The 23,915-nt window shown below is 42.7% G+C and overlaps 1 protein-coding gene across 10 annotated transcripts in view; it reads right to left on the reverse strand.

Moving 5' to 3' along the window:
* The window catches only part of GRIP2 (glutamate receptor interacting protein 2), a 395,495-nt gene that overhangs the window by 67,271 nt on the left and 304,309 nt on the right, over nt 1-23,915 (reverse strand). For 9 of the 10 annotated variants that reach the window (XM_081852390.1, XM_081852385.1, XM_081852382.1 and 6 more), the window contains exons 2-7: nt 9,818-9,898; nt 8,265-8,400; nt 7,707-7,852; nt 6,368-6,454; nt 5,784-5,859; nt 4,627-4,772 (exon numbers count right to left, since the gene is read on the reverse strand). In XM_081852390.1, the coding sequence (XP_081708516.1) occupies nt 4,627-4,772; nt 5,784-5,859; nt 6,368-6,454; nt 7,707-7,852; nt 8,265-8,400; nt 9,818-9,898 (672 nt within the window). The remainder of the gene's footprint in view (nt 1-4,626; nt 4,773-5,783; nt 5,860-6,367; nt 6,455-7,706; nt 7,853-8,264; nt 8,401-9,817; nt 9,899-23,915) is intronic. The other variant, XM_081852383.1, reaches the window with a different exon arrangement.

Genomic DNA, 23,915 nt, shown 5'->3' on the forward strand with positions numbered 1-23,915 from the left:
ATCACCCAACCATATGCAGTAAACATGAATTAGACCGATGTCTCAAAAGACTATTCTTATGTCAGTTGTTTGCAATCTGCAAAATATTTCCCCCCTCATTTCTGTCAATGCGTATTTGCTCTATATTCTGCAGTGCTTTTTTTTTCTTTCCAACTCCAGGTATCATTGAGGAGCTACTGCAAATCAGATCAGAGTTTCAACTGAAAAACTGGCATGCAGAGCGACTCTGGCCTTTGATGACCTGGTGCCTTCCATGTCAGAATGGCTGTGTTGGCAGAGAATGATGGGAGGTGTAGTCCAAAACAGCCTGGAGGGCACCAGGAAGGTGAAGGAAAGTCAGCTTTAAATCACGGCCTCCTGGGTGGAGATGCATGTTCCACATTTTGATGTGAGACAACACAGATTCTGGAAGCAGAAATCCCAAGTTCAGAAGTCAGGCTGAACTGCTACACCTGTACTTTATCGATCTGCACTGTGTGGATGGAGTTTCCCCCTTGTAGATATGAGATGAAAGTCTGCTGGACAGATTGGCAATTAAGAACCCAAAGACAATGATGCGCTGCACAAACAACAATGCAGGCTGGGTGCCAATTTGCATGTGCTTATTTACATGTACAGAGGCAAATTTAGAAACAATTTCTATAATTTAAAATAGAAACATGATGCATGTCACCACAGTGTGGAAGGCTGTGACCTGCATGCCTGCTCAGTCTGCTATGTGGGTAACCAACTGTCGATGGGCAAACTCCAGGTCCCTGCTCTCCCTTCCTTCCTTTGGCTCTTTATTTTTAAAGTGGACAACCCTTCAAATAGAGAACTGGGCTCTGTAAATTAGGACACATGGCCACTATATCAGGGCCTAAGGTGTAGACAAACAACTTATAATCTGGGTAATACTTGACTGCAGCACATCAGAACATGTAAGTGGGAATGCATGATCAAATACTGCTCCACCACACATCAAGGAGAAGAGGTCTCACCTAGCCTTCTTTGTGACATGCTAGTTTTACATATGTAGGATTTCCTACCCCCTCAACAAAACATGGTCCTCTCCTGCTTACACCATGATGTGCTCCAGTCCAGTTTAACACACAGTGACCTACATGTGGTGTGATGCTGTGTATTTTTTTCTGTGTGTGACCAGCTATGAAAGCTCAAGAAAATAATATTACAGTGGTACCTCGGGTTACAAACTTAATTCGTTATGGAGGTCCGTTCTTAACCTGAAACTGTTCTTAACCTGAGGCACGCTTTTGCTAACGGGGCCTCCCGCTGCCACCGCCGCCACCACCGCTGCACAATTTCCATTCTCATCCTGAGGTAAAATTCTCAACCTGAGGGACTACTTCCAGGCTAGTGGAATTTGTAACCCGAAGTGTTTGTAACCCGAGGTACCCCTCCCCCAAAGCATGCAGGCTTTTTAAAAAAAATGTCATGAGGTAGTACTTAATGTGATCAGAAAAGGTGCAGATGGGGAAATTAAAATCTTTGTTCCTCAGCTGATTTCCTGAGTAAAACCCCATATTTGACATTGATATGAGATTCCCTGCCTCTCAAAAGCAAATATCAGCTTCAGGAAAGCATTTCCCACTCAGGACTGTAGTAGGGGAGAAAGGGTTAAGTTCCTTTATTTCAGGCCTGTGCAGGGAGCGGGGGCAGCCGGGTACACTTGCCCCAGGCCTCAGAAGACAAAGCTGTCTGAGGGGGAGGGTGATCCACCAGGGGCCTGCCAGACATACACTGTCATGCCAAGAACCAGATTCCCACCCCGGGCCTCAGACAAGCTCTGCATGGGCCTGCTTTCTCCTGCCTTCTCTGATGATCAGAAATCTGCACATGAACTCAAGGACACGTAATCTGAGTTATCAATTGGCCCTTGATTTTGGTTAGAGCAGAGCTTCCCAAAGTGTGTGTCGCGACACGTTAGTGTGTCCACTGCAGTTTGTAGGTGTGTTGTGTGAATGCTCCTCACACTCCTCTTGGGGCTAGAAAGGTGTTAGTTTAACCTCCGGCTGGATAGTAAAACTGAATTACTGTGATGCAAAATGATGCGTGTCTAAAAGGTGTGTCACCAGCATGAAAAGTATGGAAAGCCCTGGGTTAGAGTAATGCTGTTATCTCCATTAAAAGGTCAAAAATTGCTTAGTTCTGACACACACACCCCCCAAGTTTGAAATATATTGCATGACAAAATATCTAAAAGCTTCTCCAATAATTTTATATATGCACGCACAATCTAGCTGCACATTCACAGTGTTCAGTTTATGGGGTGGGGAGCCGTTCCACAGTCCCTAGGCACAACTTGAAGCATTCTGAAATGCAGAATTTACTAAAGCGAAACTATAACCGGGTACCATTCTCTCCCCTCCCTCCGCCCACCTTTCTTTGCTCCAGAGCTTAAACAGGATGATGCGGTTCCTTGGTTTACAATGAGAAGTGCAGGGGGAAAGGCTTTAAAAATAGGCAGTCCAGTCTGTTCCCCCCACCCCCGAGAGGCATCGCACTCTGCGACAGTTCACCCCCGAGAGGCATCGCACTCTGCGACAGTTCACCGCGCTTCTGCAGCCAGCACAGCTTTCGACACAGCAGTAACCCTTAAACCCATCATCTGCACATTCTGTTCTGTATTTTCTGGCATGAACTGCTCTAATTTGCCACACAGCAGCTACATGCCTCCTACACAAATTCCGTGAAATTCAAAGGCTTCAATAGATGCTGTGCCTATAAAACACTTTGCATTGGGCTCCTGCATCTCCGGCAAAAGCCTACAATACAAATCAAGCAGGGTTCCTCTTCTGCTCAGGCCAGGCCACCACTGCCTGTCTTCTACTCAGGGAACAGACACGAATAAGACAAATCTGCCTCTCTCATCGAGCATCAGCAAGGGGCTTTAGCTCTTTCTGGCTACAACATATACCAGGAAGAGATTAGGAACCACTGAAGTCGTGTCAGCGCAGGACTTTCTGGCACAAGTTCAGTCCCCAACCCAGCAGAATGAGCAGGAGGAGGAAGCCACCCCCTGTCAGCTAACATTGCCACGTTTTGAAGTAATGCAGATCTAAAGAGGGTAAGATTATTAAGTTCAGAGTCTAAAATTTACTGTAGCTTCATCACAGCTAGATTCAATTTTTAGTTTTTGACGTCCAGCTCTGAAGCCAGAGATGCGAACACTGAGGGTCTTTTGAACATATGTGCTCTAGCATTAGGAAAACCAGGAGAAGAGAAAACATACAGGCTGTGCAGGGTGGGAAACAGGGTCCATAAGGGGCCAGCAGCAGGTTTAAGTTCAGGCAAGTCTCAAGCACCCCATCGATTTTAATAGGCACTACTTTATATTCTTGTCTTTGAACAATTTTGCCAGAGAGAGGGGAACACATCCTTTCGTAAGGACACCATAAAATCCCTTGTTTATGCTCCCTCCTATAGCCAATTTCTGCATATTCTCTACTCCCATATTTCTCCTTTGCTAACAAGATAAGCGGCAGATGACTATAGATAACGATTTATAAATGAATGTTTCAATTATATTGTTCGGTCTGTGAATACAAAGCATGAGAACACAAAGCACTTTCCTTTTTCTTCTTCTTTGAACATAGATGGAAGAATGTGATCTGAATGAAGGCATATATTAAAACCTAGAAACAAATATTTTCTTGCATTTACTGGCATTTCAGGTGATTTAAGGATATGGGGACAGAAGACTAGATCTTCCTGTCTGGAATATTCACCTGGCAGGTTATCTGCTCTCCTTTACCCCGCAATAGTTTAATGTTCATGTGCCAAAGAGCATAATTTTCTATTTTTCAAGTCATTTTTTACTTTATTTGGGACCTTTATGCATTGGGCACTGCGTTTCCCTCAGGTATTTAGTCGGCCACTGTGAGAACAGGATGCTGGACTAAATCATTGCCCTGATCCAGCAAGCTTGGCTTATGTTCTCTTTGTTCAGCTGAGTCACCTGCCCCTAACATACAATGGAAGGCTTAATAGGTTTAAATTTCTGGGGGAAATTTACACTCTCTGCTATACAGTAAACATCAAGCCATGTTTCATAATGACATCAGGGTTCATTCCATCAGAGCCAATCTTTCTGTGTCTATAACCACCTCCAAGTCTATATCTCTTCTGCAAAACACCCCACAGCTTTCCTAGAGAAGACAATCCATTGTTTTGCTGCTCTTTCTCAGTAGTAACTGTAACATTTGCAGCAAAGTACTTGTCTGCAACTCCATCATTTGGTATTAAATTGTGATGTTGATAACGATCAGCTAGCTTGTCTCAGCCTATGCACTTGTTGCTTAAGAAAACTGGTGCATGAAATTTGGAAAGCAGAACTTGGGAATGTTACTGAATGTCCCTTAGAAAGCATACCTAGTTTAGATTTACTGTATGCCTCCAGGAGCACACCTCCAAACTCAATTATCTATCCTAAGCTTGCTTTAAAAAACTACAAAGTTTTAGCCCATTCCTCTTGGCCACTGTGGTAATTTTAAACTTTTACATTTTCACTACCTACAGATCAGTATATTCTGCACTGGGTGAGGAGAAAATGCAAATGAATTCCTCCCCCCCCCCCATGGCCAAAGCCTGTGCGCCCCCCCCCCGAGGGAATCCAAAAGCCCTTACCCATTATGGTGACATCATACTCAATCTGGAAAAGTGCCTCTTGGTTGCACTGGCGAAGGATGTTCAATGCGTCAGCGTGACTCACACTGTGAAGGGGAATCCCATCAACACTCAGCAGCCTGTCCCCAATTTTCAGAGACCCTTCCCTGGAGGAAAATGGCACACAATTCTTAACACATCCAAAACCAGGACAGACAGACCCCCCCAAATGAAGCATATGTGGACCAGAAAACCAGCTTTTCAAACAGCTTGTGTTTTTACTTTTATTGCACATCTGCCAGAAAGAACAATGTTTCTTTGCTACCTTTAGTGCTTTGTATTATGTTGGATTTCATTCTTATGAGTCGCCCAGGGAGCATGTGTAATTGGGAAGCCGTTCAAATGTAGTAAGTGGGGAAGTCAGTTCATAACTAGATTACCAAGGCAAATATTTCTTTGGCCCCCTTTCCAGGTACACTTAATGGCACAGATGTTGCTGCTTGAACAATTATCCCCATACTGGTCTCCAAGGTAGAACATCATCCCATCAGATGTCAAGGAAATAAACAAGTATCTGACTTCTAGAAGACATTCGAAGGCAGCCCTGTTTAGGGAAGTTTTTAATGTTTGATGTCTTCCTGTGTTTGTTGGAAGCCGCCCAGAGTAGCTGGGACAACCCAGTCAGATGGGCGGCATATAAATAAATTGTTGTTGTTGTTAGTAGTAGTAGTAGTAATTACTCCATCACCTGTAATCTAAAACAGTTGGAGGGCACCATATTGGTAAAGGCTGAGACAAGGGATCTTGCAACAATCTATCCACCATCTGCCTCAATTAGAGCATACATAACAGCTATTTTTAAAATCAGTTGCACAAATTAGTGGTAAGCATGGAAATCAGTATTTGAATTTGGCCTGAAACTATTTTCAGTCTCTTGAAACACTAGCTAGTGATCATTTGGGGGAAAGTCAAGAAAAAGAGACATGTAGAGAGTACGCCCAGATATCAAACTTAGATATACAGCTGGTATGCAGACCTACTAAGACAGGCATAGGCAAACTCCGCCCTCCAGATGTTTTGGGACTACAACTCCCATCATCCCTGTACTAGGAGCTTCAGGTAGGTTGGTTGGCAAAACACCTATTTGTTTAAGCTCCGTTGCTAAATGTGAACATTACCTGTCTGCTGGACCACCTGGCCTAACATATGTCAGTACTAATGGCCTGGATTTGTGCCAATCTTCGTGGGCTCCTCCTGTAACAAATTTGCAAAAAAACACACACAAATAAATGCTGTAATGCTGAGATAGGAAAAATCTGTACCACAGCAGAAGACACGAACCCTTCTCTAGCCCAGCTATTAAAGGATTCAATCCAATGAGTCACTATGAGCATGGAAAGGCATCTGCTAATGGAAATGGAAATTTCCTTCCCTCTCCTCTCACTGCACACCCCCAAATCTGATCTGGGGGTTACCCCAACTCTCGCAAACAGATCTGAGGGGCTTTCAGAGGGGAGACATTCTGTTGCATTGAGCAGAAGTCATTCTGTGAACCATGTGACTTTGATGGATGCAACCCAAAGAACCTCTGAAATAAAGACGGAACCCCAAAACTGTATTTGTCAGCATTCTTCGAAGATTGTCCTGTATGATTATTAGCTTAGGATTTTGATTTATACAGAATAGCTGGCTTTATCCCCGCCCCCACTTTTACATGTCCCAACAATGTAGTTTTATCATCATTAACCAAAGAGAATCTGACCTCGTAGTACAAATCCAAAACTGTTGCCTTCTTTGTACAGGGTGACTTCAATGGTCTTTGGAATGATGCCGGCACTATTATCCGGGGCTAGAGATAGGGAGGAAAAGGAGTGAATTGACATCCTTAAACCTGCCATACTTTTTTTTTTAAAAAAAAAAAATTCTTCATCAGATACGAAAATTTGCCTAATCACATTCAAAAATCTTGCAATATGAGGGGCTTTTGAAGCAGGTAAAAAGAATGCTTGCCTTAAGTATATGAAGCTATTAGACAGAATTAAAAATATGGCTAAATCAAGATCCAATCTTCTAGACTGCCCTCAAGCTCTCTTAATGCATACATAATACTGTACTAAAGCAAACCATTGTCCTTTTCCTGGAAGCTTCAAATCTGATTGCACCTTTCAGAAGCTGGCAGTGGTTACTGGACTGTCAGGTATCTTAGGCAAAAAGCCTGCAGGCAACCCTAGGTGACTATGTTCAAATCTTCACAGCTAAAAGAATAGTTTGATTATAAAGTAGAAAGCATGGTTAAAGTACAGGCAGTGACCATTTTGTGCACATTCAACTGACATATGACCACTGATGCGTGGGTCATTTTGGACCCAGAAGAGGGCAGAATGGGGTGGAATGGGATGGGGGACAGGGGGGCAGGCTTATGCATGCTCCGCTGGTGCACGCAGGGCCAGGAAGGTTGCCTGTATTGAACACTCCTAAAGGAAATGTGATACTAGTCATACTTAAAACTGCTTTGAGTGGGCTTTGTTGTTGTTTTTTACTACCAAGCAGTATAAAAAAATTATTACCTAAATAAATAAAAAAATGCCACCTTGAGCTCCTTGGAGCAAAGATGGGCCATTAATGCAAAGAATGGTAATAATATCACCATCAAGAGCATATGCTTCAGTTTGTGAGTAAATAAGAATCTGATCGGTCATCTACTCAAATATCCATAGACAGTGGAATTGCGGCACCAGTTACAGGTGGAAACAGTTTGTTTTCTCCATCTGCTACTACCTGTAAAATCTTGAGGATTGCTAAATGTTTACAAGCAACAGCATCCAGAATTCTGGATCCAACCTAGTCACTGGAAGTGTTCCCGGTTTCATATCACTGGCATTTCCAGTTAAAAGAATTTCCTAGAACAAAGCTGGAAGGGACCTTTGCCTGAAATGTTACAGATAGCTGCTGCTGCTGCCAGTCAATGGAGACTAAGTGGAGCAAGATGGCTGAATGATCTGATGGTTGAAACCAATTTTTGTAGAAGAGGGAAGGAGGGGAGGTGAAGCCACCTACATCTTGAAACATTACAGTAGTAACTCCATCCAGGAGGTACTAACCCGCTAGTGGCAGCTCGTATTCTACCTCTAGCACCACCCTTTCCCCCACGTTCTTCAACAGGCTTATGATTTCGTCATGACGAAGTTTTGTCAGGTTAATCCCATTCACTGACTTGATGTAGTCACCAACGTTTAGCTGGTCGCTCCTGCAATAAATGCAACAAAACATCTCAATTGCATCTTTCCAGCACCCTTTTCATAATTTGCATGATCTGCAATTACATCCTTACTGGCTTATTAAATAGAGAGAACTACCTACATAATGAGGAATGTGAACTTAAACTCCATATGGAAAGTAACAGCAGATATTACTTGATAACCATGCACAAAAGCATTTTTCTTTATTTTTTAATAAGGAAGGTTCAGGGAAATGAGAAAAGGGTTTATAATATGCACCCACTGAATCATAACGAATAAAGTTGTGTTAGGAGGTGAGGCTGAAAGAAGTTATTCTTTAGCTATCCAACATGCAAAAAGTGCTTTGAACAAATTGCTGGTCCCTGGTGATGCATGATCCCAAGACAATGAAATCTATCCTTGTTAATGTGATTGGTTTACCTTGCTGCCAGCCCTCCTGGTCTCAGGTTGGAAACTCTTGGTTTACCATCTTTATCTGTACCACCAGATATAGTTAAGCCAAGGGTGCTTCCTTCTTTTTTAATCAGTTCCACAATAGTGACTCCTCTGAATTCTTCTGTGGAGAAAATGTAGGAAGAGGTCCCTGGACATTGTTATGCTGCCCAGCACATCTCGTAAGTAAAACAGTGAAAAATACATTTCAGCATTTATAAACAACATCACAGACAATGGAGATGCTCAAAGTGCTTAATAACTCCCCAATCCTTCCTACTTTATTTCCCCCAAGCTACCTATGTTTGGTGGGCTAGGTGAGTCTCTGCTAAGGGTTGCTCAACATCTTTGGCACACGTTTCCAAAAATAAGGTCGACAGTGTGCCAGGCTGTTTTTTTTTGTTTGTTTGTTTGAAGTCTTATTACTTGCTGTTTGTTTCAGAAGTGGAAAAGGCTTGCTGTATATTAGTTCTTGTATAATGTTATGTGTCAATTTAAGTGCTCAGGATCCACTCCTCTCTCTTCTATGCATTTTCTGCTTTGGCTTGCATTGATGACTCTGAACGTCTCCATGGTGCACACGGGTGTAGGTGCCACAGTATCCACAGGTGACTGCAAATGGGCCTAAACCCAAGGACACTCAAGTAATGGAAGAACGAAGAATATCACACCTGTGTCATTTAAATGATAATCTGACATTAATGCATGAATGAAGGCGAATAAGTGCTGCATAATGGTCCCCCTATAAATATTTATCACTCTCCAGCCTTGTAATGCATACGAGTAGAGCATGTTTTACAAGTCTTCACTATTACGGGCTCAAGCTGCTACAGAATGTATCGCATCTCATGCGACTGATCAATCAAAACTGAAGGAACAATAAAAATGAGTAGTAGTTGGGATGTGCTCCTCAATAGCTTTTTTTCTTCTCTTCCTCCCCACCTTCAACATTTTCTTCCATTTCCTCCTTTTGGCTTTGTAATTTGCTGCCCCAACTATGGCTATGAGGTCAGGAGTGCTGCAGGGCTTGCATGCCTTTTCATCAGATGCAATTTCCCTCCTTTTAATTTTTGGAGCTAACCTTGGTGCAGCAACACATCTCTACTGCCATTGGTGCAGACCATGGTTTACTGCACCAGGAACTAGCATTTGCAGGCAGCTTCCAGGGCTCAAGTGCCCCCATTAGAGCTCAGCAACATCGATCCCTGTCCTAACATGCATCCCCAAGACACATGCATTTCTGGCAGCATCAATTTTAATTTTCCATTATGACCCTGATGTAGTGTTGACACAGTGGGAAATATTTAAATTAAAACCTATGACTGCAGCTACCAGGTGAGCCCGTGGTCAGGAGCACCCACCCAACTTCTGCTGGGATGTGAGCACTGCACCAGTCCCTTCCAATAAGCAACCCACCTGCCAGAAAGTTAGCAAAGCGGCTCTACCACACCCAGCAAGGCACTTTTGGTGGTTACCAAACTAAGAATGAAACCTTGCTGACCTCAAAAAGGTATACATGGCTAAATGAAAATGTCAGTTACCTGGTATACTTTGCCTTCTTGAAACCAGGGCTGTGTCCAGTCCACCTGAGTCTTTGCTCCCTTTCGAGTAAGGGCCATCATCTACCAAAACAAAAATCACAACAGACTGATGTGCAAATTATAAACAAGTGCTTCCTAACCTGTAGGTCACAACCCACGAGTGGCCTGCGGGCTTTATAAGCAAGCCCAAAATAATCATTGCTTTTAATTCTTAACAGGTATGACAAATATTTCTTACAACTTTTTGTTTCATTGACATTTTATAATGCTGTGCCGACACCAAGCATTTGAAAATCTTGAGTCTCACACATTTTAACACTTGCGAACTGCACGTTGCTGGCTGGCAGTGCCTGAGCATCACAGGTAAATTTTAATAGTCACTAAGAACAACCCTCAGAGTTAAGCTAAGGGTGATTTCAATTTTTGCTTACCCAACATTTAACCAAATAAAAAAAATTAAAAATTGTCCAGTAGCACCTTAGAGACCAACTAAGTTTGTTCTGCATATAAGTTTTCATGTGCATGCACACTTCTTCAAATACATACCAACATTTAACTTTTACTTTTCTGCGAAGGAATCAGAGAAGTTTGAGTGATGTCACTGCTAACACAAAGTTGTCTCTCCATGCAAAACAACAACATCAGCTCACTTAATCCTCATGTAATAGGGCCCTCACAAATAAATGTTTGGAACTCTGGTTATCTGAATTCTGGCTTTGTAAACTTCCTTGCAAAGTCCTTTTATAACCTTTAGAATTAGTGTACATGTTACTGTGGCTGTAGAGATAGTGCTGAAAATGGCATTCCTAGGTGACTTCTCTACCACCCACCATAGCATTTAGAGGCTTCTTATAGTGTTTGGGGGATGAAGGTAGCGCTGTGGGTTAAACCACAGAGCCTTGCTCGGTCCCTGCTCCTGCCAACCTAGTAGTTCGAAAGCACGTCAAAGTGCAAGTAGATAAATAGGTACCACTCTGGCGGGAAGGTAAACGATGTTTCCGTGCGCTGCTCTGGTTTGCCAGAAGCAGCTTAGTCATATAAAGTGAGATGAGTGCAGCAACCCCAGAGTCAGCCACGACTGGACCTAATGGTCAGGGGTCCCTTTACCTTTACCTTATATTGCTTTGGAGGCTGGCCTCACCATCTTGCAAGCAGCCTTACTCCTGCTCCATCCCCTTTGGCAATTGGTGGAAGAGTAAAGTGACTTACAATGTATCGAATCCAACAATGTCATTGTGTGCCACGTTTTCCCACACCTCTATCTGCTGTGGAGAGTTGGGGAAATCGTCATGGCAGATTTGAAGGGTGCAGGGAGTACACAGAGGAGAGGAAGGGGACGTTCCATTTCAGGAGTGTGCAGTGTGCATAAGGGCCACTTAATGTTGTGGCAGGGCAATGCTGTGAGGCATGTGGAAGACTGCTTTATACTTAAGACTAAACATGACCTCCCTACTTCAGTAGCACTTTTCCAGGACAGCAGTGATAAAAGGACATCTGATTTATTTTTCATGAGATAACCCTTTAAGGGTGAAAGAACATCATTCCAATACGGCTTTAAGCATGCCATAATACTTGCACAGAAACTCATGGTCCCCAGAAATGGAATCATACATCAGGATACCAACAGAGCACTAAATCACTATACTTGAATCCAATCACCTGTTCCCTTGCATCCTTTTATTTCAAAGTCACCTCTCCTTGCTGCAACTTCAAAGTGGGGGTGGGGGTGGCGGCACAGAAACAGTATATAAAAGAGTATCAGCTTAAAATGCTAATGGTATAATTAAATATGGATTTCACTTCTTATGTGCATTTTCCCCCCAAGGAGATACTTATTTGCCAGGAAATAAGAACTCTCAAATCTCTTTTTCTCCCGCATTTACTGACTGTATCAAATCACAGGAACTTCAATACTGATAGAACGAAAACAGTTTTAAGGGAACCCAAGGGTACAATACTTGCAATGCATCTCACTGCAGCCTATAATTTACTGCACAGAAGGAGTTAACTCCCAGTATCCCAAACCCATTCACTCTCTAATAGGTACTTATCAAGTATCTGATCACTGCAGCACCCACTGGATATTCGGTTTGTACTGGAAAGTAAAAAATAAAATAAAAAAATCAACCAGATCAGCTGCATAGTTGAGAGTGGTGGAATTGTACAGAAATACCTGTTTTCAATGCAACATGCTTGGGAAGCACTATTAAATTTCAGTCACTTTGCATACCATAACTGTGGAACCCATACTGCAGAACAGCTGCATGCGTCAAAGTTTAACCTAATTCATAGTACATTATTTCTCTTGGGGAGCTTAGGGAAAATGCTAATCTACCAATCTATATAATATAATCTATGGAATATAATCTATATATTCCATTGACTAGATGGATGCCATACACCAAAAGATGCCCCCCAATGAAATTTGGTAGCAATGTTGTTGTTTTTTAATGAAAAGTACGATCAAAACTAAAAAGCACCCTGTCTGAAATGTCTCTAAGATGGGGGCCTGCTTGACAATGTGTGTCAACTAACAACATAAAAAGACCCATGCTCTTAGGGTTAAAGGCTCATGAGGCCAGAACTCTGTTTTCACTGCAGCCAACCCATCAGTAGCCTGCAAAGTAGGACCTGAGGACCTCTCCAGTTACAGTTCCCAGCAAGTGGTATTCGGAAGCATACGGAAATTATGCTTCTTGCTTCAGAGTTATTGTTGTTTCAATTCATATTCAAATTAATTTAGTAAACTGCAAAGATGCGTATGGTTAATGGTCTAAAATTTTATCGTTTAGTCGGGAAACAGCCTGCCTAATATGAATATAAAATGATGATAATAACGTTCATTCCAACCATCCAGGTAGTCTGACAAAAGTTTGGACTTGATAATGGCTTCCAAAGCACCTCCCCAAGCACTTAAAGCTACAGGTGGGTGAATCTGTCAATTTAGGTCCCTTTCAGTTTCTCATATTTCCCCGATCGCAAGTTCAGTTCTCCACATTTTCTTATCAGTTTGTGATTTTTTTAAAAAATAATATTACGCAGGTAATAGCTCAATTTGTAGAGCACAAGACTCTTAATCTCAGGGGCATGAGCCCCATGTTGGGTGGAAGATATCTGCACTGCAGGGATTTGGACTAGATGACCCTTGTGCTTCCTTCCAATGCTACAATTCCGTGAAGATTCATCAGCAAATTTACCCCGATATACACATTTTGTACGCTATTTTGCCAAATGTACACACACTGTTTGCAAAACCTTTTCCCTAATATAATGCATTTTATTTTCACTATCTTTATTTCCATGCACATTTAAACCTAAGATAATGCATTTTTGTATACATATCTTGGCTGGAGAACAGCATCGCAAAATTCAAAAAAGTGCAGATTTCGAAGGCTGGCTATGTTTCAGTTCACATGTTGTTTGGAAAAGTACAAATTAGGTAAGTTAGCTTTTAAATGTGAATTGAATCAAATTTCTCCCCCATTCCTATTTTCAAACCATGCCTTGGATACTTGCCTTAGCAGTTCCAAGATAAAATAAAAAATAAAAACTGACATAACATCTTTTGGGGTGCCATAGCGAGCTCAGGGTGGCATCTGGCAATATAAGGGGGATTTTGTTGTTGTTGTGAGAAATTACTTAAAGCATTTCTATGGGACAGGCAGGCACACAATTTTGCCACTGTGAGTTCCTAGTCCAGAAGCAGACACTGACTGCATTAGGGAGCCACGGAAGCAGACTTCACAATTACATGGATGCCCCAGACATGCCATCAGCCATCTGCTTTTCATTACAGACACCTCAGCAATCCCTTCCCTGAACACCAAGAGAGAGTGTTGAGATTTCCTTCTGGTAACCCCAAAGCAACATCTGATGTAACACCCTCAGCATCAGTAACACCCTGCCCCAGAAGTGCAAGTGGTGCAGACAAACAAACAAGCTTGACAGCTAAGCTAGCATTTCAAGAGTGTGGCCCAAGGTAAACCAGCTCATCATCATCAAGAGCTTTTTGCAAAACAGCTAAATGGCCTGAGCCAGCAATAATAAATCCGCTTTCACCATTCACAATTAGCCATCATTCAACAAAGGTGCCAGTCAACAAAAACCTCTGGCATTTCACTGACAGTTCAGATGGCAAACAATTAGCACCAAGACTTTCCCTCTCTCCCCTCCATCCCTTTTGAGCTCTTCTCCCCAGCAGAGGGAAGGATGCTAAAGTGTTTGTTTTTGCTCATTATCTGACTGAAAATGTTTGAGCAGTCAAGGAAGGTGCCTGCTGAAGTGTGAATTGGCATTTGCTTGCATTCATTTCCCTGCTGTGCGCCTTTTGTTCATATCTGGCTGGCTTCCTGCTTTGTCAATCAGGTTTACTTTATTAGATATATTTCCCTCCTCCCTTCTCTACTCCATCTTCAATTAAGTCTCTTATATTGTGTGTTAATATCCTGTCCTCATTCTTAGCATGTCATCTTAGGAGCTTCATGGGAACAATAGGCTCTTAAGAGCTTTCCCTCCAGAAAAAGAAAGTGTGAGATAAAAAAAAAGGAGATCTGACACCTACTCCAAATTTTAACCTCCAACTAAAAGTGCACTGTGTATTAGGACATGTGCGCTCATGTCTACCATAACTTCAGCATATCATGAGATGTGCAGAAAGGAGCGTTCACATCAGACACCCTGCACAAAAAGATACTATGTGCTACGTAGATATATATTATCTCTGCAGGGGAAGAGCTGTGGCTCAGTGGTAGGTAGCACATTTGCTTTGAATGCAGAAGATCCTGAGTTCAATCCCCAGCATCTCCAGACGGCCCAGGAAATATCCCTCCCCATAAACCCAGGAGAGTCAGCTGCTGCAGACAACGCTGATCTAGATGGGCAGCTTCCAATATGCCTATATGGCTACTACTCTTGTGCAGGCTATCAAGAAATTCCCCGATGCCAACAGAGCAACAATACCCTTAGTTTCTTGGCTGGGAAACTATGACATCCACAGGTTTCAAACTTTTGTTTAAAGGGCATGTGAGCTCTAGAAATGGTAACTGATGAGGAACAGAGTTGCATGGGGAGACAACAGAGTGTCTTCTCCAGTATGAACCTCTCTGAGCACTGTGGCTGCTTGCAGGAACAGCCCAAGACTATTTGCCACCTGTGGTGAACAGCATGAGGGCAACTTTCCTCCCTGATTCTATGGCAATTGAATTTTACTTCAATAGGGTAGCTTCCTCCACTGCATCTGAAGGGCGACAAGCTAGCTGAAGGGATGCAGGGCAGGCAGAAGGGCACGCAGAGCTCTGATTCTTAGTATCACATCACTGGAGCCTTGCTCTACCTAATGGTAGAGCCGGCCTGGTTGTTTGAGATAACCAGCCACAAGGAACAGGGCATTTTTAACAAGTATACCATCAGGCATTTCAGTGATTTCCAGCCCATGAAAGGTGCCCCCCCTCCTGTGTTCCACATGGAACACCTTGCCCAATTCAGTCCAGATTCAGTTGCTTGACTTCCTTACACAATATGATGTTTATACAAGCGTAATTAATGTTGGAGGCACAAATTCACATGGGATAGCAGCTCATCTTCAACGTAAAGAATCACAGTGTGTGAATAGAATGCATACCTAAGCAGTTTGGGGGTTTTGCTGGTGAGGAGGACAGGAAGTAAGTGTTTTTGTGAACATGAGGGTTTGTAAGAATTATTTTTTCCTTCAGGCTTTGGCTATTATAATACTAGCAGGTTGGCAGCAGGGGGAGAGAGCAGTTTCTGCCCCAGGATGGAACCTGCCCCACTTCGAAGAGAGCGATGAGAGGGGAGTGTGTACACCCTAGGTGAGAGATAGGGGTATGATGATCCATAGGTTTCCTGTTCCCTTGCTTGAGGGGGTTAAGGAGTGTTCCAACACATATTCAGCATGATTGAGAGGTATTTTGCGATTTTTATATCGTTTTGATGGATTTATTGTGTTTATTGTATTTTTTTATTGTATGTTTCTTTTGTATTATGATACTGTTCTCCACTTAGAGGGCCTCTGGGCCAAAAGGTGGTTGTATAAATAAATGGTAACAGAATAAATCAGCTGTATTGTCAGAACTGGCTTTCAGGAAGGAAGATCCACCCAGGAGGCAGACATGCTCTTCATACTGAAGAGCTGCCCATTGTTAAAGCATTCTTGTCCCACAACTACATCCTCAGGTGCCAATCATCTGAATATTTTTCAATAGCGTTACAGTCTACTTATGCAGAGCTAAGTGTCTGGAAGAATAACAGCTTTGTGTAGATAGCAGCAACATCCCTACCCTGTGCAATAAATGGTCTTATTTGTTCCATTTGACAAGCTCCTGAAGTTTTGCATCCGCATTGAGTGAAACCATAAGCAACATCAAGAAATCCAATTGCAAGCTTGATGTTAAAACACTGGCAGAAAACCCCTCCCCAATCTGTAAAAATCCATGTGGAACCTGACTTAGTAACACAAGGTATACAGAAGAATCTCAAAAAGAGAGGAACAGTTGCATTATTCAGGTACGTGTTTCAGAAACTGGCAGTACCAAAAGTGTTTTTGCATTTTAATTTTTTTTTTTAAAGGAGGAAGACGGAAGGCAGCATAAATCCTACAATTCCATTGTACTCTGCCCTTTGTAGTAGCAACACATTCACACTTCTATACTTTCCTTGACAGTACTCAAGTTGCTAAAAACCCAGCCTCTTTTGTCACTGTTAAGTGATGAGAAAGCCTTACCTCCACTTCCCTGAGTGGTAAGAAGTTCAAGGGGAGGAGAGACGACTGGATACTTGTGTTTGTATTATTTCATTCATTTAGAAATATACACAAGCAGAACACAGGAGGCAATAAGTGGCTTAGCACTCCTATAAGCAGCAAAACAGATGGCCCTCTTCAACACCTCGGAAAAAGAATTACTTGAACCCACAAAGGTGCCTTCTAGCACTCATGCTCTGCTTCCTTTCGAGTCTCCCCCTCTTTCTTCCAGAAACATTTCTATTTTTACCTCACACACAGATGCTTTCCCATCAACCCTTCCTCCCAGTTGGTTGGAGGACCATGCGGTCAAGGGAACCCCTCCCCCCATTCAATAATCTGAAGGGGTGTAGCCCAGTCATAACTTTACCTGAAGGACTATCTTGCCCCACATATCCCAGCTGGGAACAGTGTGTTCCTCTGATGGGCTATGGTTAAGACTATTCCCCATAGCTATGGGAGAAAATATTGGACATATGATTGCAATGAGAGTGGGGAACCTGATTTTAAGAAATTGTATTAAATTAAAGCAATTTGGTTTGATTTGTAATAATTTGGAAAATCAATAAAAATAATTTTTTAAAAGAGTATTCCCCATAGGTACTCCTGCCATACTAGAAACCAGACCTTTGATTTTGCTCTGTGAATTCGACTACCGATCAAACTTGGAAGAATGCCTAGCTTGGGATTCAACTAATGTCAGTGGAAGCCCTGTGCTAGGACTTCCACTTCCACAATGGGTCATTCCCCCCTCTCCTCTGCCCCTTGTGCCTACAGAAATAGGCTCTAACGGGTGAGGGGAACCCTCAGAACAGCCTCCAGGGGAAGAAGAGGGAGGATTGTTCTGTCTGGCAAGCTGACATGCTTCCGCTGATGGAATGACAAGAAAAGAGCGATGTTGAACACCTTCCCTAGCATTTTTGCTTTTAGTTAGCTATTGGAAATTTAAGTGTTGAAGAGAGCTATTGGCCATTTTATACTACATATACTATAGATAATTTGAAGCTTTTGGGATCTGCTATTTAGATTGTTAGGGACGCAGGTGGCACTGTGATCTAAACCACTGAGCCTCTTGGGCTTGCCAATCAGAAGGTCGGCGGTTCAAATTCCTGCAACAGGGTGAGCTCCTGTTGCTAGTCCCAGCTCCTGCCAACCTAGCAGTTCGAAAGCATGTCAAAGGGCAAGTAGATAAATAGGTACTGCTGCAGCAGGAAGGGAAACAGTGTTTCTGTGCGCTGCTCTGGTTTCAGTGTTCCGTTGTGCCAGAAGCGGCTTAGTCATGCTGGCCACACAACCTGGAAAAACTGTCTGCAGACAAACGCCAGCTCCCTTGGCCTGTAGAGCAAGATGAGCGCCGCAACCCCAGAGTCATCTGCGTCTGAACTTAACTGTCAGGGGTCCTTTATCTTTTATTTAGATTGTTATGTATACACTCTAACTCTATCTATGTTTATAAATCCTTAAATAAAGAAATAAAACAAATAGGGTTCCCACCTCAGCCAGAACTAGGCCTGGGAAAGACAAAGACTCAGAACAAAGCAACTTCTGGGCACCATCTGTCATAAAGCAAAATTAATCTGTTCATTATCTGAGCCAAGGAAATGGACCTGGGGCAGCCGAACTTTCCAGCAGATTTAAAACTGAATCCAGGCCTGTATTCAAGTGCTCCCCTTTTTTTATCATCTACCAAAAACTGAATGCTTCAGGAAAGTTCTCTCAGTTCTTACAAGGTTAAAAGGGGGCGGGGGGGGGGGAGAACAGTGACCTACACTTCAGTAGGTTGTTGTCAGAACAAATGGAGGGCTATATAAATGGTCAGCAGCAAACAAGAGTTGCACCATGTCTCTTTAGCCTTTTTTATGGCAGCAAGAACAATTTTACTCACAGCCGTTAAATCAGCGGACAAATCACTCAGCCAGCAAGAGACCATTTAGGAAAGACCAATGAGAGAGAAAAAAAATGCCAAAGCACATAACAATTCATTTCCCTCATTGAGCAGATCCTGCTCTCAAAGTCCATTTGAAAGACAGGCCCTTGTGGTGAGTGTGCCAGCTGCAATTGGCAAACCAGATAGTCTTTGATTCTGTAATGAGTCAAATTAAGCAGTCTGCCTGCCTTTTGTAAACCTGACATCTTTTGCACTGTGTGATAAAGAGGGCAGCCTGCTGCTCCGACATCTTCCTAACAAAGAATTTATTACAAATCAAAGCAGCTTCTAAAGTTGTAGGACAGAGTTAACTTCATCCCTTCGCTCTGGGCATTTCTCTCCATTCCCAATGCCATTTCTTTTTTTATTGTGGGTGGCTGCTAGGGAGGAGCCCAGCAGCAAGCAGCAACACTTGGTTGGTTGCAAAGGAGGCTATTTGCAAGGAGTTGCAAATGTCTCTCAGGTTATGAGTGGTTAAGGCTCCATAAAGTCAGGCATAGATCAGACTTACTTCTGTAGACATTGGCTACATCCTTGTCAGCAATGTCCTAGATATAATAAAAAATGACTACCTGCCTTCCCATCTGCCTCTTCCCTTGCTTCCTCAGCAGCATCAGCAAGGGGGCTTTTTACTTTATTTGGTATAAGTTGTTTAATTTAAAGTTACTGTGACTTTTTATAAAGGATCTGATTGTTATTATTAACGTTTGATGTTTTATTATTATTTTTGTGTGTGTTGGAAGCCGCCCAGATTGGCGGGGTATAAATAAAATAGCAACAACTACAACAATGAAACAACAACAACAAGAAGCCCCACGCTATCCAGTGGACCAAGCCCCATGCAAATAGATCTACTGAGAAATGTAGCAAAGGAAAGAAATCTTCTGAAAGCAAAAGAGCTGTCCTCTGAGAATATGCCTTGGAGGAAGTGGCTTCCTAACACAATACAGGAAAGGGCTGAAAAATGAACCACCTAACATTCTTACTGTTAAGCCTTTGGGGAAAGAAACCTCCTGTCACGCTTACTTATCAGACCAACAATTGAGAAGGAGTAAGCTCATTTAGGGATGACACTAACTTGGCATTTCCTTATCTGACTATTAAAATGTCACTTCTAAAGTTCTCATTAAAGAGCTGCAGTTAGCTAGGCTTTTTTATTTTTTAAAAAAACACCCCACGAAACCTGGATTTATTGTAGAGTCCAGTGCCAGATAAACAGGCAAATCCATTAATCCAGGTGGAGAGAGGGGGGGGGGAAGCAGAGGTAAAAATGTTTCTCCTTAAAACACACACACATAAAATAAGGTTGTTTACAAAATTCTTCTTTCAGAATAACTACATGCTGCAGTTTGAAAAAACAAAACACCAAGACCATGAGACAAGACTGCTTCATGGGAATGTATATTTAGCGCAATATTCTTATTGGAGGAATTCCCCCCCCCCTTTTTTTTCTTAAACAGATAGTCAGACTGTTAGGAAGGGAACATGATATGAGCCATACTGAAGACTGAAGTTTTAACATGAAAGTCTTATTAATCCATAGATCAGATTTTCTTTATTTTTTTAAAAAAAGGTTTGTCAGAGCGGATGAACATTAAGAAAGCTATCTTGTGCAAGTAACTCCAAATGCTAACAGCAACCACTGCCAGACTTTAGCCTATTAAGAAGAAATTTGTTCCGTTTCCAACAGGCAGCCAAATAAAGCGGCTGCTGTTGCTGACATTCAACAGGAAACACAATACCTTCACCAGTTCAGAATCACGTAGTGCCCTCCAGATATTGTTGGATTACAAGTCCCATCATCTCTGACCAATGGCTATGCTGTCTAGGGCTGATGGGTGTTGAAGTCCAACAGCATCTGGAAGGCACCCCCAATGACTGCTCCTGTACTGGATTCACAACATTTTCAAAACTACATTTGTGCGCCACCCTTCCAAGCAAAGTTCTCCAGAATATGAATACATATGGGGTTTACTTCATGAAAACACTAAAGTAAGACCATCCACTGAGCTTCATGGATGAGCTGGAATTTTAACTCAGATCTTTCCATTCCAAATTCTGTATTATATCCACTATATTGTACTGTAAAGCACTGTGTCTCTTGGAAGCCCCATACAACTTAACACAACTGATCATATTCCTTTCCCCACTGTCAGTACTATTTTATCTTTAACACAATAGTTTAATATGGGAAGCCAAACAGCAAGAAAGATCTGCAAATGAGAAGTATGGAACTCCCCGCCTGCCCCCTGATACCCACTGCTAACTTCCTGCAGGCCCTCTTGCCAAGAACTGCTCACCTGGGTCAAGCATACCCTCACAATGTGTGGGTGAGGGACAGGTAGAAGAGAGGACAGTTTGTGCTTGAGCGCCATTTTCACTGTCAATAATGATCTGCTGTTCTTTCTCTTTCTAGGCAATTGGGTTGCCACAGTTTTTAAATACACGGATCTGCCATAGGCTCATCAAATGTTGTTGGGGATCTTATTTATTTGTATTTACAAAAGTATTTATATGCACCACACGCTCATAAAATATATGGGCAGCGACAGAGCACAGCAATATAATAACATATAAAGCCCATTAAAAGCAGTACAAAACAATGGAGATGCCTGCAAAACCACTGAGGATGTTACTACACAAAGCTTGCCTCCTAACGCTCGGCTTGAATTTTCCTTTGATAATTTACCACCACCACATATTTTAGACATAACATTTATCTCAAGCCAGTGATAAATCGCCATGAGCATTGCAATGGCATCGCTTTTGTATTTCTGGTTGAAGCTGGCTGGTAGCTAGGAGCCCTGATCTTTTTTGCACCACTCCTGGAAATGGGCAGGATAGTAAAACCTGCACAGATGTGTGAAATTCAAGAGCGGGAAGAATACAGGGGAGGAGTTATAATATTGACCTGGACATATTTCCTGGACATAAAAGGTAAAGGTAAGCTAAAGGACCCCAGAATGGTTAAGTCCAGTCAAAGGTGACTATGGGATGCGGTGCTCAACTTGCTTTTCAGGCCAAGAGAGCAGGCGTTTGTCTGCAGACAACTTTCCAGGTCATGTGGCCAGCATGACTAAACCACTTCTGTGATGAGTGCCAGAGCACATGGAAAGGCCGTTTACCTTTCCACCACAGTGGTACCTATTTATTTACTTGCACTAGTATGGTTTCCGAACAGCAAGGTTGGCAGAAGCTGGGACAGAGCAGTGGGAGCTCACCCCGTTTCGCAGACACATACCAGGAAGCAAAGCAGCAGTCCAATGGTATTCTTGGTTTGCTTCCTATGCTAAGTAAAGATGAGGAATATATAGGATGGCATGCCTTCCAGAGCATCCACATTAAACATCCCCTGCGTTTCAGTCCAAATTCATTTATTTGCTTTTATCAGTTTCCAAAAAACAATTCTTCTCGGCAGATTAATAATTCTGTACGGCTTCCTAGTCTTGCTAGAAGCAACCCGCTTTTCTATCCTTGAGAAAAATCACTGTCACACTGATGGCTTTGCAGCACCACTAAAAGAGAGACGTTAAAAGTATATTGATTGTTCCAACAGAGTATGCTAGATTCTACCTGAAGTTTCATATGGAATTTAATCACAAAGCTATTCTAGGGCAGTTTCATCCTGGTTCCCCAATTCTTTGCTCTTGACATCAGAAAACTTGTTGAAAGAAATTAGGAGGGGAAGTGAGTATTTTTATCCCAAGCGGAATGTCGGGAGAATTAAAAGCATCACTGGGCTATTGCCATCTCCAAAGAGGGACCGTACACAAATCTTATATATACAATTATATTCAGAAAGTGCCTTCACACTCAAAGCTCAGGCAGGTGTTTATCAGTTCAATTCTCCCACTGGAAGCTGTCCAGATTCAATTGGTGTTTTGAAAGAGAATTCCCCCTGCCCCCTTTCTCAAAGAAAAGCCTTCAGAAGCTACAATTGCTTAGGACAAAATGAATAGCCATTTCCAGAGGTTTCTTTTACTGGAGGGGGGCAGGGTGAGACAGAAGAGTTGTAACTAGTAATTTACATTTTGTGTGAGGAGGGGAGAAAAATTGTGACTGATAATTCCCTCAACTATTCCCTTCTGCTTGATATAACCAGGTATGAAAATTGAAGAGAAGGATGCAGGTTTTGGAAATGGTGTGTGTGCGCGCGTGCACACACACACACACACCCTTTCTCAAAAAAATTGGCAACATCTACTACTGAGGTGTAAAAATGTATGCTTGCTTTGTGAAAATATGCATGTGCACACACATACATGAGAACTAAAAAAAGGTAGACTGATTATCAGTGTAATTTGGTTACAAGAGGCAAGGAGAGGTTGCCATCCCTTTGGGATTGGGAGAAAGTTGCGGGGTGGGGGGAGCTCCTCCTCTGCTTTGGCTGCCCATGGAAGGGCTTCTTAAAAGTGGGGACATTAGAAAAGAGGGGCTTTTCTTTGAAAAAGGAGGGTAGAAGTAGTGTGGGGCCTATTTTCATCCTCGTTGCCTGCTGGTCTTGTGGAGCACGAGGCAGGCAACTGCTCTGGCCACAGAGAGTTGTTTGTTTCTTTGGTGTTTGTGTGTGTATGGATTGGTGGAGGAAGAAGCACAGGATCCATCTGTTTGCTGCTCTATCTGTTTTGTTTTGCTGCCTGCCAGTCACATGGCGCAACAGCAGGCAGCTACTAAAAATGTGTGTGTTGGAGGAGGGAAGTGTAGAATTCGCCTATCACTCATTTTGCTGCCTGACCGCCATGTGGCAGGCAGCGACTTGAGGGACTTTTTGAAAAAAGGGGGTGGTAGAGGAGGAAGAAATATGGGAATTGTCTCTCTGCTGCTGTGTTTATTTTGCTGCCTGATAGAGCAGACAGCTACTTGAAAAGCTCCTCAGCTGAATATGAGGGTGAGGGGAGGACATGGCAACCCTTTCCTTTTTCCACCTAACAAGGGTGCCAAATCAACTTTAATTGCGTAGCCTGAATGTTGCCAGCATGTGATTGAGTCCCACCTCAAAATAATGACAGGCTGGAAGGACCTTACAGATAATAATTACTGGCACCTTGAACTGTCCCCAGAAGCTAAGAGAAGGCTGTTGCCAAGTAATGGAGTTGTGTGCCCTCTGTTGCCAATTGTTGTCAAGCTAACTTCCTATCAGAAGTTAAACACTGACATTTTATACTAGTTGCTTTTGGCAGTTCTCAAAAGATATTTGTCATAAAACATATTGCAATACTCAAGTCAACGAAGGCCTGGATCAGGGTGGCAAAGAAGAGTGCCAGCCATCATGTCAGGTGCAACTGCCCCCCACCTCCGAAAAGCAAAAGACCACTATCAGATTGCAAACACACTAACCTGGGGGAAGCACTATCTCATTTTGGCCAGGAGATACTTCTTTGCTTGCTTGGGCCCAACTCCAAATCACCACTTCC

This window comes from Podarcis erhardii, assembly GCF_964252035.2.
Source record: "Podarcis erhardii genome assembly, chromosome: 2".
NCBI lineage: Eukaryota > Metazoa > Chordata > Lepidosauria > Squamata > Lacertidae > Podarcis > Podarcis erhardii.